We start from the raw sequence: 15,053 nt of genomic DNA, 5'->3' as shown, positions 1-15,053 counted from the left end.
TCACTGCAATCCCAGCTCAGGGATTTTGTCAGTTTGTCTGAGCTGCACATCATGTATAGTGCTTATCTTGTGTCTACATATCATTGTCTTATGCCCCACCTCTCTGAGAATGGGGAAGAGCTGTTATCCTTGTGTCCCAGTTGGGGAAGTGAAACACAGAGCACCACGCTTTTGAAAACGAGTGCAGTGAAATCTAAGGAAAGCAGGTATGCAAATACCTCAAAACCTAGCTTTTGATAGTTCACCTATAGCAAACATAGTGACAAGATTACAGAAGTAAAACTGGGGCCACTACTCTTCATGGTTATACGATGCTTTTTGAAGGATTCAGCTGAAATATCTACCAATGGTTGTCTGTGGAAGATATGAACTTTTAAATATCTGAATCTGAAATGGAAAGAAGACAGGGACTGTGGAAAATCTGCTAAATTAGAGTGAATCAGACTTACCCTGCCCTTGGTAACAGCCAGAACAAGTCCTGATTGCTGTGCAAGTGTTCGCATCAAAGTTCCTGAAAGCTGTGTTGGAGATGAAGAGCTGGTATCTTTTGGGAGTTTTTAGTCCTGCTGGCATACAGGTCCTATCCTGCAATGAAGAAACAAAGAGCGCTAGGAGATATATCACCATGTGAATCCCCACGTCTGAGTCTAGGATGTAGCAGCGGAGACACAACGACGTGATTGCACTCAGGCTCATGGTTTTGAGGCCACGTACGCCGTTTGAAAGACAGATGTGAGGTATTGCTTTGCAAACTCTGACCAGTAACATTTGTTTTATTCACCATCACTATATCACGATGTGATAGTATTACATTCAAGGCAGTGATTGCCTTGTTTGTTTTGTCCAGGCCATTGCATACCAGTTAAAGTTGGACATTTGAAAGGAAATAAAATTGCACATTCCCTAGGAAGAAAGAATCATAGAGTCATAGAAGGGCCCTTTAAAGGTCTCTAGTCCGATCCCCCTGCAAGGAGCAGGGACATCTCCAACCAGATCAGGTTGCTCACAGACCCGTCCAACCTGGCCTGGAATGAATCCACCTGGAAAACAGAGTGAGCAGATTTGTATATGGTCCCTTTTACTTTACCTTGTCTTGTCCAGCAAGCAAGAAATTTCCCTACTCTACAAAGATAAACATTCTAATTTATATTCTAAGAAAAACCTGACTGCTGAGATCCAAAGCCCTTTTGTGTGATTGAGGATTGGGGGAAGCATTTAAGCTAGGCTCTCTGCAAAGCTCTAGTTAACTTCAGGGTCCATCAAAGCAACAAGAAGTGAAAAGAAAGAGCAAAATCCAAAAGCAAATAGGAAACACCATGGACAAACTAGACTTTGTGGTGGCTGAGGGCCATGACACAGGGGAGGTGTACATCTCTCTGCTGGTTTGTCTTGGAGACAGGCTGGGACAAAGGATGTACTCAGAGCCAGTGGGTAGCCTGGAGGGGAAATGGTGGGCAGGAATGTGTGATGCTGTTTCTGAGGCCAATAAGCACTTTTGTAGAACAACTATCAAAAGCCATAGCAGAGAATCAGTCAAGAAATCTACCCACTGTGAAAATATCCTCTTTAATTGAAAATTTAGAACAAAATGGACTTTTATAAATAGTTTATCACTTCCTAGCAAATAGAAGAAGGGTGTGAGACGATGATTGCTCCCTAGTGTGTGTCACCTGCTTCAGACCTTCTACTTTTTCCAGAAGAAATGCTTTTCTTCAAATGGCTCCACATGGGTTGCTTTATGAAAGCATGGAAGAGGCTTGCTGAATGTCTAGGACACTAACAAAAGTCTTTCCTTTGGCGTTTACAGGCCCCGGATTTAGCCCTGCCAATAACATTTTAATTGATCAAAGCCCCAGGTTTTAGATGCCCCAATATTTCCAGAAAACAATCTTATTTTAAAGAACTTCTTTCAAAAACTGGAAGGGCTAGCAGAGAGGAATATCCAAGGTTCTCATTAAATTAATGTCATAAAGTTTTAATTGATATTAAAGAGACATCATTATTAAAGGGAGAATTACATAAATTAAGATGTAAATTATGACAAGGAGGCTCTTATCATGAGATAATCAAAGATAATCACCCCCCTGAGGTACTGCAAGAAACAAGGCACAGCTGAGCGCCTCTAAATCTCTTAACAAGTACATCGGAGTTCTTCCATGGATCCTGCAAAGCAAAAACAAAGACATCCACCCTTTGGTGTCCAAGAGAAATTCATTGTATCATAGGGATACTGCAAGGTTGGACTGTGAGGGCAGGGTTAGATCTGAGCTACCAACTTCCAATAGACCCACTACCTAGATTTCTTTTTGCGAGCTTCTGAAGAAAACTAATTTATAAGTTTTTTTTTCTGCCAGTAGGAGAGAAAATTGATTTCATAAACAACAGCAGAAAACTGAGAAAAGCAAAAAAGCCCTCAAAATCATTAACAAAAAGATGTGGCCATTTGTAATTAAAATCCCATTGTTATCCATGTTATTAATCTGTTAACAATCTGGTAGCACCCAAAGGACTTTTCCAACTTCCTAAAGAAATAATGGAAGAAGATAATATTTAGTGCATAAATAAAAACATTGTATTTTGATGCCATTTTCATTCTCAAGTAAATAAGAAGCACTCTGTGTTCCTGGTGGACCAACGATGCTATGAGAGAGCAGAGGAAACTAAGATGTTAACTAGGACAGAAATCAAATCTGTTGTTCCCTCTCATTATTCTCAGCTCACTAAACTAAACCCAGTTGTATATGGTTGAATCGTGTCGTGTTTATTACAGGAAAAGGTATACAGAAGTTTATGTTAGAAAAGCTTGTTTAAGCAAGAATTATAAACTCTCTCAAAAATTCACGTTCTGTGAAATTCCAGTGGTTTTCTGAGACCATGTCAATCTCCAAAAAAAAAAACCTTAAGTAAGGAAAAAAATTAACACTAATCTTACTAAAATTCTTCAGCTAATAAGCTGAATAGAAGTGGGATTTTGTTTTTACTTTTGAATGTTGTTTTACCAAGAGCATACACGAATATGCACTATAATATAAAATCTTTTAATAGTTACAAATTAAAATAGAAAAATCAAACTCCTTGTTTCAAATTTGTTTAAAAAAATCTTCAAAACTTCCATACTGAAATACAAAGATATTTGGAAAAAAAAAAGGCTGAACTTTCCTGCAGAATGGGATCTCCAGTTTCTCAACAGCTGATGTTTATTCAGCTCTACCATCAGCTGGTATAAATGGAGCACCTGAAAAATTATGTCGGATCCAGCTGATCAGATGCTATTTCTCTTCTGCTGCTGCCAGCAGAAGCAACTAAATCCTTGGTTCCAGCAAGTTGGGAGAGTGGTACTGATGCTCCAAGTTCCTCTGCTTCATCACCAAATCAATGTCCCTTGCAGGTGCCGTGGCAGAAAGCATCACCTTTCCAAGAGCAGTGCCCAAACTTTATTCTGAAGCCAGACCTAAGTATTTATCTTTACATAAAATCTACTTAAAAAGCCAAGCTTTAGCCAAGCTGCGATCGAACAGGGGCTGTTCTTCAGGTTGCTTTCTTATTTCTCCAAATTCCTGTTTGAAGGGCTGCTGTGCAACTCAAGAGACATTGAAATAATTCCTGCAGTGCTTACCTTTTGCCCAGTGTGTCCAATTAAAACACTGTCAGCTACAGAAGTGTTTCCTAGGCTTTCTATGATGTCGATGCCAAAGTCTTTGCAAGCATAAATCCAGAAATGTTGGAGTTCAAGGTTGCTGCTACTAAAAATCTGTATAAAAATATAATAAAATAATAATTTTTTTTTTAAAAAAAATATTGTGATTTATAACTCCAGTTTACTTACAGTACAATAACGAGGGGAAGTGCAGAAACACGTAAAGGCTTTAAATATGTATTTAGTATTTCAGCATCTCCCCTTAATTTCTTATTTCTGCTTTTATATAGTAATATAAAAATTTTTACGTTCTGACAATTTATTTTCATGTTAAAAGAAAAAAGAAGAATATGAAAGAAAAGCAGAACTGAGAATCAGTAACAGGGTAAAAGTGCTCTAAATATTTTGGAGTTTATTATTGGAAAGAATAGCAGGGTGAAGAAGTTAATGTTTGTAGCGGAAAGATGCCTTGAAAATCACCAAAGGTATTGCTTGCAGTCACCTAACAGACTGTTCCTAGAGGGAGCCCATGAAAAGCAGAATAAACTTGGTTATTAATGTATGCTATGTCAGTAACACACAAGGAAATTGTAAATCAGACAGAGAAAACCAGAAAAACAAAACTGTTAAATATTCTTTTGTTTTATTTATTTTCATAAAATAGGCTTTTCCAGAAATAGAATGCGCAAATCTGAAAAAAAAAACACACTGGAAAAAATGGACACCTTCAAAAGAAGAGCCATAGGATGGGTTAGACTAGAAAACATGCCTTACAGAGAAACACATACAATCTCTTCAGGCCATCAAATGGGGTGTTAAGAGGATCACAGCCTCTAAGCACTGGAATGGGAAGAAAGTATCAGATCACCGGTCACGAGTGGTGTCCCTCAGGGGTCTGTGTTGGGCCCGGCCCTGTTCAACATCTTTGTCAATGACATGGACAGGGGGATAGAGTGCACCCTCAGCAAGTTCGCCAACGACACCAAGCTGTGTGGTGCCGTCGACTCGCTGGAAGGGAGGGATGCCATCCAGAGGGACCTTGACAGGCTGGAGAGGTGGGCCCGTGCCAACCTCATGAAGTTCAACCAGGCCAAGTGCAAGGTCCTGCACCTGGGTCATGGCAGTCCCAGGCACAAATACAGGCTGGGCGGGGAATGGATTGAGAGCAGCCCTGAGGAGAAGGACTTGGGAGTGCTGGTGGATGAGAAGCTTAACATGAGCAGGCAATGTGCCCTTGCGGCCCAGAAGGCCAACCGCATCCTGGGCTGCATCAAGAGGAGCGTGGCCAGCAGGTCGAGGGAGGTGATTCTCCCCCTCTACTCTGTCCTGGTGAGACCCCACCTGGAGTACTGTGTCCAGTTCTGGAGCCCCCAACATCAGAAGGACATGGACCAGTTGGAGAAGGTCCAGAGGAGGTCTACGAAGATGATAAAAGGGCTGGAGCACCTCTCTTATGAGCACAGGCTGAGAGAGTTGGGGCTGTTCAGCCTGCAGAAGAGGAGGCTCCGGGGAGACCTGATAGCGGTCTTCCAGTACCTCAAGGGGGCCTACAAGAAAGATGGGGAAAGGCTGTTTAGTAGGGCCTGTTGCGATAGGACGAGAGGTAATGGTTTTAAAATAGAGGGGGGTAGATTTAGATTAGAAATTAGGAAAAAATTTTTTACGATGTGAGTTATAGAACACTGGAACAGGTTGCCCAGAAAGGTGGTGGAGGCCCCATCCCTGGAAACGTTCAAGGCCAGGCTGGATGAGGCTCTAAGCAACCTGACCTAGTCAGGGATGTCCCTGCTTCTTGCAGGGGGGTTGGACTAGATGACCTTTGAAGGTCCCTTCCAACCCTAACCATTCTATGATTCTATGATTCTATAATAAAGGGTACTTTTTTTTTTTCGTCAGATTAAGGAGATTAAGCAGTAAGGAGAGCTCACACAAATTGTGTTTCTGACTTTATCACCAAAATAGGATTCTCCAGCTGAGGGACATGGACATACGGGTACCAGAGCTTTTACTGTAACTGTGGTCCATTTGCAGCCTTAAAAGATGAAGTCAGTGTGGAGGTGATATCCTTGTAAAGATCCTGAGCATCACAGAGGATGGTCAGGACAAACGTACCTGTGCTCCGCCTTGGCAGCTCCAAGCTGTGAAGTTGTTGAACTGAACAGGCCTGTTTAGCCTGTCTGGCAAATATTGTGGGTACACCAGTAACCCATACCTGTTCAGGAAAGAAAGCAAAGGAGACTGTTTCTTTATAGTGCATGTCTTCATGAGCAGATTTTCCTATTTGTCATTTTGGTATCCAAAATCTAAAATATTTAACAGTTTTCTGCATGAGACTTTATCATTTAGTCAAAAAAAAAAAAAACAAACAAAAAAAACCTGGTGCATTCTGTTATTTATTGTTGGCATCTAATCATGCTGGAGAGCATACTTAAAATTTCTTTTTTTCAAGTACTTTCAGAATTAGCCATGCCAGGGTTAACAACTAGTGTAGAGTGCCAATGACAGGTTCTCATGGCAAAACACCCCCACCATGCTCATGAGCTTTCTACCAGTGTTGACTTCAGATGAGCCCAATGTGATCTGGGCAGATAAGGCTCTTCTAGGTCTTGGATTCAGCCAACTTGAAGAACACTCCAAACGTATGCATTCCTGAATGCAGCCCTTAGTTTGACGTTCTCAGAGATTTTATCGCTAACAGTTGAGTGTTCATGCTGCTATGTTATAAAACATCTGGAGGTAAGAAATGACACTCCAGGTTGTGTAAGCCAGGGTCATGTCTCTGGTGGACAGCAGGAGATGTTGAAGGAGCAGTGTAAGAAAGAAATCGTTTATCTGTTCTCCTGCATGCCACTCTTTTCTGCTCAAAATATCTTTTATACTTAAAATGAGCTTTAAATTTAACACGAGTGCATGATTCAGTGCTTTGCTGTTAAATGGTTGATGAGGAAATGTGTTAAACATGGCACCTTGAACTACTTCAGGATCATTTAAACAAAGGGGTGAAGTGGAGGAGCTTGTTAACAGCACTGGGAAATGCTGCAAGTTAACAAATTTGGCTTGTGAACGAAGAAAAGACTGTATTGAAACTACTAAGGAAACCATTTGTGATCAGGCCCTGAAAAACAGCCACAACCACATCTCTGTCAAACACTGATTCTACTCTGCTGTGGAGAACTCTGCTTACAAGAAAGCAAGTTCTAAAAGGGTGCAAAACTAGAAAAGAAAAGTCCTGAAAGGAGGGGCAAAGCCTTTTCTGCTCACCGCTGCAATTACACTTAGTACTACCATACACTGAAGGAAAAACCCTTTAATCAAAAATCCCCAAGTACCTTGTGCAGGAATGGGCTACGTTCTCACTGAAGGACAGGAGAGGCGTTTTGGATGGTCCCTCAGGGGAGAGATGATAGAAATAGCCATACCCAGCAGCACACACCATGTTACCCTGCAGAGAAGCATATGTGACTGTGAAAAAAGAAAACTACCACCAATTTCTGGAAATTGAAATAAACTTAAGACAAACCCAAATTAAAATCCTAACTGTGGTCCATTCAAATTCTGGTAAGTCTGGCTGGCAGAAGCTGGTACCTTGTTTCTGTGCCCTCAATTTCATCTTATTTTCACTTTGTCCTTGCACCAGTCTTTTAAAACACTTCTCAAGCCAGACAACAAGGGTTGGCCAAGCAACAGAAACAAATGACAGGAAAAAAAGATATTCTCATAATTCTTCAAGAAGTAGGTAATAAAAAAGTGCATGGAAAACTTCTTATCCCTATCAAATCCTTTCTAAGTAGTAAGGCAATGTCATGAAAGAAAGGTAATTCACAAACCACTCAGTTTATTGATTTACTTCTCAGTCTCTGTCTTTCTCATATCTCCCAAAGTAAATACAGCAAATGGAAACAACATTGGCATTTAAATGTGGAACCCATAAAAGTCAAGAGAAAGTAGAGAACTACATCTTCAAGATACATCAGTGGCTGAACAACTAATCTGACTCAGACCTGTGGTAAACTACTTGGTTTGGATTTCTTTTAAAAGAGTAAGCAAATAACCATCAAAAGATGTTTTTTGTAAGTAAGTTACAGAATCATAGAATCATAGAATGATTTGTGTTGGAAGGGACCATTAAAGGCCATTCAGTCCAACCCCCCTGCAAGGAGCAGGGACATCTCCAACCAGATCAGGTTGCTTAGAGCCCCGGCCAACCTGGCCTTGAATGTTTCCAGGGTTGTTGTCATTTAATATCTCATACTCCACCCGGACTACTGTGTCCAGTTCTGGAGCCCCCAACATAAGAAGGACATGGACCAGTTGGAGAGGGTCCAGAGGAGGCCACATAGATGCTGAGAGGGCTGGAGCAGCTCTGCTGTGAGGACAGGCTGAGAGAGCTGGGGCTGTTCAGCCCGGAGAAGAGAAGGCTCAGGGGAAACCTTATAGCAGTCTTCCAGTACCTCAAGGGGGCCTACAGAAAAGACGGGGAGAGGCTGTTCAGTAGGGCCTGTTGTGATAGGACTAGGGCTAATGGTTTTAAAACAGAGGGAGGCAGATTTAAATTGGATATAAGGAAAAAATTTTTTACAATGAGGGTTACAGAACACTGTCCCAGATTGCCCAGAGAGGTGGTGGACGCCCCATCCCTGGAAACATTCAAGGCCAGGTGGGACGGGGCTCTGAGCAACCTGATCTGGTTGGAGATGTCCCTGCTCCTTGCAGTAGGGTTTGACTGGATGACCCTAACCATTCTATGATTCTATGATTCTATAATGAAGCTGCATTCTTTGCATCATTGCAAGAGGTGGGGAAAAAAAAGTGAACAAGTGAACACAAGGTCTGCTTGGCCTTCAAATTAGGTGTTTGGTACTTACAGAGTCTGCAGCAAGTGGGTTATGTGGGTTATATACAGTGGGTTAGGAGCTTTTCTGCTCTAGGGAAAAAACCTGCTCTTGCTTGCTTCACTTGTACAGCAGCCAACCTTTGCTGGGTTTGGATGGTGTCCATACAGCGATGTGCACATCTGGGCATGATCCCTCTCACCTGCCTCAGATGTGTAAAAAATTGATGTTGAAGTCCAGGCTGGTAAACCTTGGCTCCATTTCCAGGAAAAAAAAAATAAGGCATGTCCACAGGGCAGTTCTTCTGGTCTAACCTTGGATAAGATTAATTGCTCTCTGGAGGTATCTAGCTCTCTAAGAGGAGTCTAAGAGGAGCGTTTTTTCAGATGTAGGAAGAGCTTGTTCTTCAAGATTGGGACTGACACCCACCACTACCATTCGTAGGTCAACGGACAGTGTTAAAACACTAATGACTTTTCGGTCCCTGATGGCCCAAATCAAAGCTGAGCCTGGTGACCTTGAGGTGAAAGCCTCCATATAACAATTACTTTCTTCTGACCCATCCAAGTGTGTTCCCTGCAGTCGTGATCTCTGACATCTGTCAAGCAACGGAGACATCAATACCCGAAGCACTGCTTTCTCTATCCCCTGCTAAAAATGCTGCTTTTTCCGAAAGTGTAGCCACAGACCTTTTTCCTTTAACAAAATACTTCTGCAGGCCAGTCACATTATTTCCAGGATCTTTTACTTGCGACTCCAATCGTGCGTTCTGCAGATGATTCATAAGGAAAAAACCTGCATATTTATTCAGCCAGCTAATGGCTGGAGGGCAGGGGTTTTAGGTAAGGAGGGAATTTTGTGTGGAAATCAATTCTTTGTGGAAGTCAGTATATTACGAATGTCTGTGCAACCAAAATTCCAGAGAGAAATTACCTCCCCGAGCACGCCAAATACCTGGAGGTGTGCATTGCAAGTCAGTAAAATAAAGTAGCTGATGTTTTAAGTGTCTCTTAAGCATACAACACTGCTAATGTAAATATTTCATGAATTTCTTTTAGATAACCAGGGCTCAAACTGTTGACCTTAAAGATGACATTAAAGCTCTGGAGAGGGTACCCAGCACCACTCCCCCAGTTTCAGAACATGGCAGGACGCAAGGAGCACCCCGATGGGCTCACTTCAACACGCATTCACCTTGCAGAAGGTTTGAGAGAAGATTTCATTAGCGATGAAACGGTGAGAAACAATCCATGCCAAACAGATGCAGCCTCGCCTCTTTGGCACTGTGGAGAACGGCTGGGCTGGGTGATACAGGGAAAGGAATTCATTTGTCAACAGAGTGACCATCAGTCACTCCTCTGACATAGAAACACGGGCTGATCTCTGCCCTGTTCATTCATTTAAGCTGTTTCCCAGCCCTCAACACCACAGCAAGAAAGGAAAGGGAGGGTACTTGTTGAATTTCTTAAAACCAAGCTGTATGTTGTTATGCATGAACACTGCATGCTGGCTCTGGAATTTAAGGGCATTGATTTTTCATGAACGGGAAGTTATTACAAAAAGCCCAAGACCCACTGGGCCCAAGAGAACTAAGAGAAAAAGATTAAAAAAAGGACTTTTTTTTTTTTTTATTCCCCTTACACATAGGCCTGGCACTTCAGTGACAAAATAGCTGATATCAATGAGGAGCATCTTCAGTTCCTCATGCTGATAGCATTTAAAAGAGAAGAAACCAACCTGCTAATGAAATTGTCTTATAACACTAAAAAGTGATAACCAGGACTTGAATACTTTATTTAAAAACACCCCACAAACTAACCTTGTAATAATAATTTTGCTCTTATACTGTATAAAATTTTATCTAACACACTGATTCACAAATGCACTTAAGAGCTTAAATCAAATGGAAACCAGTGGGAACTGGGTCTCTGAATGTCTTTGTAGTCTCAGGTTTGAGCGACTGCTGTGTCCCAATTTCAACACCGTTTAGGAGACCACTGATTTTCAAGGAAATTTAAGCTGTTCAGTCACCGATGCAAATTTAGGCTCCCAAGTCAATTGAGTGGTTATGAAAATATTATTGCAGGACTCACTGTGGAAAGCTTAACCCATCACACACAGAAGATGTGACGCAGTCTGGACCTAGAGCTCTCTGTCTATCTTAGCTGTAATCCTTGTCTTACAGATTGCAGCCTGTAAGTTTAAAACAAGTAATTGAAAGATGGCAATCTGAAAACAAAAAACAAACACACACAAAAACCAACAATGACCTAACTTTAAAACCTAGAGTGGGAAATTTCTATTCCATGTCATGGCCTGGAAACCAGGCAGTCGGAAGATGAGTCTTTCCCATTATACTCTTCAAACCTCCCTAAAAATGAAGATTATGAATACCTAAAAAGCAATATCCAGCTCTTGAGCCATTTGATTACATAAAAGGTGTTGAAACTCTGTAACACCATAATGCTGGTGCTAGACTAGCACTTTTTGTATTTGGTGATTATTATCATACTAAGAAAAACTCCACAAGACACAGGTGTTTTGCTTGGAAGATGTGTGACTTTTTCTCTTAATATCCATGTCCTTTCATGTCTCCTGCTGAGTTCTGCTTGCTACTGTACAAGAGTAAGTGCTGCTAATAACAATTTTAAACCAGGCAACTTCTTCTTATTTTCCTTTTGCTGCTGCAACACCTCAGATAACCCACTCCGAGAGACTGCCGACAATGAAGTAACCCTTCAAGGGCCATCTGCTACTCTGTCTTGAGTAGCACATCTCTGGAAAGCAGACTTAACCCTGATGTTCAGGTACACAGCCACGGACGCAGCTTTGGGCATATCTACAAAGACACGTGAACTAAGAGCACCAAACAAATGTGCTGAAAACCGACCACAGTCAGTTCACGCGTACCCATAGAGATAATTGCAGCAAACCTTTTCAAAAGCTCAGCCACCGGCCATCGAGTAGACAGCTCCAGGGTAAGTCAACGCATGATAGTACAAAACTCCGTGTTTAGCGGAGCTGAAATTCATGTGATTCTGCCCAGTTGTTGTATTTTTTAATGATATCTGATGGTCTTAAAAATGATAAATATGCCCTTGAGGGAATTGCAGAAAAGTCCTTTCCTTCTTCCTAAGTACTATTGTCTTCATACCAGTATAGGAAATGTGTTAGTCTCTTTTTCACCTTCAAATTTAGGTGCAATTCTTTCGTCGTGGAACAGAAGCCCAGGGGGCGATTAGGTCTTCACATATAATTAATAATTTGTTTGGTTTCTGTGGGTTAGCAACAGAATAGGTCAATTTTTTTTTTAATAAAAATGTGCATTTGTCATAACTGAAACTGTGGTAAAAAATGTCTGTTTCAGTGAAATCGCAGACTTGAAATAGTTGGGAAGGAAAATTGGTTTGAAATCACTGAAAATAGTATTTTTTTTTTCCTAGAAACACTTCAAAGAAACTCTTTATTCTGAAATGTAAGTGACTTGAATAAAACAAAAAAAAATGTGTGAACTGAAAGAAAGCATCAGAGAATTAGTGGATAAAAAGATTTTTACTGAGGTCAACTTTTTGATGTGAGGGTAGTTAGTCTGATAGCTTTTTAAGAGTCCAGTATTTTATCACTATTTTAGAACAGAAGTTAGTTTCTTTTAAAATCAATGTAATTTTCATAAGACAGGGAATGCATTCTGCTTCTCACCCCGGAATGCAAATCTTGGACTGGACGAAAGTCATCATTTTAAATCCAGACAGAGGTGCATTTGATACTGCTAACTTTTAGTGTGTCATCAGTTTATTAAAATTGAGATTTTTTTTTTTATATACTGACAAAAGTAGGAAAAAATTATAGAGAAGCAAAACCTAAACTTTTTTCCATTTTTTTTTTTGTGTGAATCTATGAGTATTAGAAAATAAAGCAACTTTTAAAAGTATCTCAGGATGAAGGATCTCACTGCAATATTTCATTCCACTCAAGTGCAGTAAAATTTTCACTAACATAAATTTGCCCTTAATATAGTTTATTTTGTATATGTGCTTGTCTTAATATCCCAGCACAAGTACAGTTTCTGACAGCTCAGCCAAGAAGCAAATGTTGTGTATATGATTTCCCAGATAAATTAAGGTCTGTATCTTTCTGATACCTTTGATTAGAAAGGAAATTTTACCTTTTATACTTGAATTTCTTACCTTGATGTGGTTGGCAGGAGCCCTGATGTAGATCCCTGCTGGTGACAGGGTCTCAATATTGGATAAACCATCTGTTCCAGAAAGGCCAATCACTATGTTGTTACTGACTCTGTTCCCCTCTTCCAGTCCCTCGCCTTAAAAAAAAAAAAAGTAAAAATATTATTATTATTATTATTTAAAAAACCAATAATAATAATAATGACTTTTTTTAAAAAAAAAAAAGGAAAAGAGGTAGAAATGGAAATGTAAATATAGCTGGAAACACTCTATTATGCAACTCACAGAACTTGCTGGTTTTTTTCACTGAGTGCTTTGCTTGCATGACCCGTCAGAGAATGTCCTTTTTTTTTACTGTCCCTGGGTAAATCAGTGTTTGAAAAGCACTTAGAAATTGGTGTTTAACACAGAGTAGAAGATGACTGTGAGAAAATGGCAGTCAAAGACTGCCATGACTGCTCAACACAGTGAGACATAGCATGGAAAGGAGAAGGCTGCGTGCTTCAGAAATGTCAAGAGGCCACAAGAAATATCTAACCAAATACAATAAAAAACAGTTGCTGGCACAAAGAACTTACACTCTAATGAGATAAAAACAATCATGGAAAGGAATACTACAATATATATTCTACAAAGAGGCAACAGAGACTGTGATTCTGCAATTCAATACACACAAGGCCCTGTACTAGGTGTTACACATGAATATAACACCAGCCACACTGTACCCCAGGTTTACAGAGAAAACTAGTAAAAGGGAATATTATAAAACATATTTACAGTTGGAAAAAAAGAGACTCAAAGCGGGGAAGTAGCTCACCTATGCACAAACAGGCATGCTTCTGGCAGTACTGGAATTCAAAGTCCTATCTATCTCTTGTGTCTCCATCCACTGCCCTACTTAGGCGTAAGAAAATTTCTAAACAGACTTAAAAACACCTGGTGCAACTCTGCACAAAAGTGAGGGCTATGCCCCCCTAAGCAATGAAGCATGAGAAGAAAAATGAAAAATCAATTAACCAATTGATCACACAACTCAAAGTCATGGGGCACCCCAGATCTAGTAACAGTATTGAAGTTGGGGGGGGAGGGGAATCTTTCTATCTATTTATCAGGAGCAAATTAAATCTATTTACTTTTGTTTATTAACATAAATTGTTGTCTTCAACTATACCTGCTCAAGCCAGGTCCCAAATACAGATCCTTAGTCATCGCTACCCCAAATGCAAGCCACTTTACAGGAAAACCTATGTCCTTTGCTGTTGGGGACAGTAGTAATTATTTTTAGCCTTCCTTTCAGTCCTTTGAGCTTTTCTCTATCTTTAGAGCAAAATCTATTTTGGAAATATTTCCTTTCCAGGCTGTATTTACTACAAACAGTGCCACTACCAGAGAGTGAACAGGGTCCTAAAGCAGTCCTTTTGACAGCCTTTTAGGTTTGCAAGGTGGCATGAAAGGTCTTGGCTTTCAAGCTGAGACCTGGTGTGTCAATTAATTTTAAGCCCAGAGCGACTTTTTACGACTGTCTTGCAAACCCCCTGAAAATAAGGATTTTAGATGAAATCACTGAAGGAGTCCAATTCTGGAGCTGCAAATAGCCAGCTATAATAAATATTCCTTCACCGGCAACAAAATGATATATAAATTCATCCATCAGACCCTCTGGAGCTGTTGACAGTGAAGCCATTAAAGACATCTCGGGGATAAGGTGTATTCAGGCTGAAACTTCAGTGGGAAAGTTCAGCTCAGCCCAGAGTCCTTTAACTGAGACACGTGTCCTAGCACAAGTGAACCAAGGCATGCCGGAAGCACAGAGATCTTGTTCTGCTTCCCCACAGCCACAAAGATTCTGTGCATCACCCTGTATTACCATTCCATGCAAGTCGTTGCATCTCTCTGGGGCAGCTCTTAGTCTGCAAGATGCCTACAATAACTCTCCTTTTATAGGTGTCTTCTGTTTAAATCTATCTCGTTAGGTTTATATACAGGATCTAGCGTGGCGACTCGCTCTGTGTCTGGAACCACAGGATCAGGACTGAAAGCTTTTTATTCTCCCTCTATTTATCTTTAAATTTGTCATTTTTATCTCATCTCTGATGGAAAACAAAAATCGAGCTATATCTTTAGGTATTCAGGCAACGTAAGATCCCAGCAGAAGATGCTGCAAGTCAGTCTCTTGATGGTTAGGAGAAATATTCTGTTGTTTAACATTTTTGTTGCTCCAAGCTCCAATTTATTTAAGTGCTAAATCCTTTGCTTAACTTTTAACATATGCTTCCACTCTATTATCTTCAGTGTCAAATGACTGAAGTTAAAGGTAAGCATGCTCTTAAATGTCTCAGTGAACTGAGGTCTTAAATATTGTGTAATGGTGCTCTTTCAAAGATAGACAAATCAATCCTC

The 15,053-nt window shown here is 40.5% G+C and overlaps 1 protein-coding gene across 1 annotated transcript in view; it reads right to left on the bottom strand.

Annotated features, from left to right (window-relative positions):
* Window positions 1-15,053, bottom strand: part of PKHD1 (PKHD1 ciliary IPT domain containing fibrocystin/polyductin) — a 269,755-nt gene that overhangs the window by 130,497 nt on the left and 124,205 nt on the right. The window contains exons 41-45 of the mRNA XM_086744158.1: window positions 12,657-12,790; window positions 6,967-7,079; window positions 5,750-5,849; window positions 3,617-3,751; window positions 450-585 (exon numbers count right to left, since the gene is read on the bottom strand). Of these exons, the coding sequence (XP_086600284.1) occupies window positions 450-585; window positions 3,617-3,751; window positions 5,750-5,849; window positions 6,967-7,079; window positions 12,657-12,790 (618 nt within the window). The remainder of the gene's footprint in view (window positions 1-449; window positions 586-3,616; window positions 3,752-5,749; window positions 5,850-6,966; window positions 7,080-12,656; window positions 12,791-15,053) is intronic.

This window comes from Chlamydotis macqueenii, chromosome 3 (genome assembly GCF_036417535.1).
Source record: "Chlamydotis macqueenii isolate bChlMac1 chromosome 3, bChlMac1.mat, whole genome shotgun sequence".
NCBI classification, from domain to species: domain Eukaryota; kingdom Metazoa; phylum Chordata; class Aves; order Otidiformes; family Otididae; genus Chlamydotis; species Chlamydotis macqueenii.
This window is presented reverse-complemented; position numbering and strand designations above follow the sequence as displayed.